Source organism: Pipistrellus hanaki (genome assembly GCF_964339955.1).
Source record: "Pipistrellus hanaki genome assembly, chromosome: 9".
NCBI classification, from domain to species: Eukaryota; Metazoa; Chordata; class Mammalia; order Chiroptera; family Vespertilionidae; genus Pipistrellus; species Pipistrellus hanaki.
In genome coordinates this window covers 45,048,020-45,049,519 of record NC_140511.1, presented here as the reverse complement: position 1 = coordinate 45,049,519, position 1,500 = coordinate 45,048,020, and the positions used below count along the sequence as shown (strand labels likewise).

General features: G+C 37.8%; 1 protein-coding gene across 1 annotated transcript; it reads right to left on the bottom strand.

Annotated features, from left to right (window-relative positions):
- Positions 1 to 204: 204 nt before the first annotated feature.
- Positions 205 to 1,155, bottom strand: LOC311627730 (olfactory receptor 52Z1P-like; the record flags this gene model as incomplete). Its single annotated transcript, XM_084894290.1, has 1 exon — positions 205 to 1,155. One exon carries the CDS (start codon positions 1,153 to 1,155, stop codon positions 205 to 207), a length of 951 nt encoding a protein of 316 aa, XP_084750416.1.
- Between the last annotated feature and the right edge of the window lie 345 nt (positions 1,156 to 1,500).

Below are 1,500 nucleotides of genomic sequence, written 5' to 3'. Positions count from 1 at the left end.
CAATATTACACAGAATTTAAGGTCTTCTTACTCTGATATTGCCCTGAACAAAATCACAAAAAGAGAAATATTTTACTTTTCATCTCATTTACTTAATATTATTCTCCTCTAATACTGAAATGATTTAAGATGTCCAATATAATTGTAGGTACTCTTTGATTAGCAGTTACACAGAAAAATGAAGACTACATTGTTTAGTCTATATCAGCAAAATTTCTTGCTCAAAGAAAATATCTGAATAACCTTCTCCCGAATTTTCTTTGTCTTAACACCATAAATGATGGGGTTGAGAGCGGGTGGTACCACCACATAAAGATTGGCAAGAAGAATATGTACATTGAGTGGTATGCTGTGGCCTCCAAATCGGTGAACAAAGAATGAAAAAAAGGCTGGGGTATAGAATAGTAGGATAACACAGACATGGGAGCCACAAGTACTCAGAGCCTTGAGTCGAGTTTCTTGGGAAGGAATTCTAAAGACAGTACAGAGTATAAGGATATAGGAGATAATGATAAGCACTGCATCCAGGCATGTGGAAAATAGGGCTACAATCACCCCATAGTAGATGTTGACTTTTATGCTATCACAAGATAACCTGGCAATGCCCATATGTTCACAGTATGAGTGATGAATAATGTTCTTACCACAGTAAGTAAGCCTATAAACAAGAAAAACCAAGGGGAAGCAGATAAAGAAACTCCTAATCACAGATGCAATACCCATTTTCCCAATGACTGAGGGGGTTAAAATGGTAGTATACCTTAGTGGGTAACAGATGGCTACATAGCGGTCAAATGCCATGGCCAGTAATATGGCAGACTCTGCCACAAAGATGAAGTGAAGGAAAAACATCTGGGACACACAGCTACCAAAAGAAATGCCCCCATCTTGAAACCAGAAGATTGCCAGCATCTTTGGTGTGGTAACTGTGGAGAGAAAAATATCCGACAGGGCCAACATAGAGAGGAAAAGGTACATGGGTTCATGAAGACTATGCTCAGTGAAGATCAGAAATAATAAGAGGGTGTTACCCACAAGAGCAACTATATACATGGAACAGATGGGGATGGAGATCCAGGTATGTGCATCTTCCAGTCCTGGAATTCCAATCATGGTATACCAACTGTCTCTAAGGATGGTAAGGTTTGAAGTCATCGTCTTTCACTGTGTCCTCTGATATTGAGACCTGGAATGAAAAGCTACAGGGAGAGTAAGAGCAAAAATTAGAATGAGAAGATATTGAGAGAGAATCAGCAAAGTTATTTTATCAGGTTGAGGGTGAATCTTGGCATTGCAGTAAAGTTAATTGCCTTAAGAAAGCACTGGTAGTCAGTAATTATTCAAGGATAGTGAACCAGATCAGCTTCATTAACATGAACGTTATCAAATTCATAAGGCTAATGCTACTGGTAATGATAATGGTGATAACAATAGTAATAATAAACAGTTAATAGGTTTATAATTCCATGTGGACACTATAGTCAATACATTATACTTATT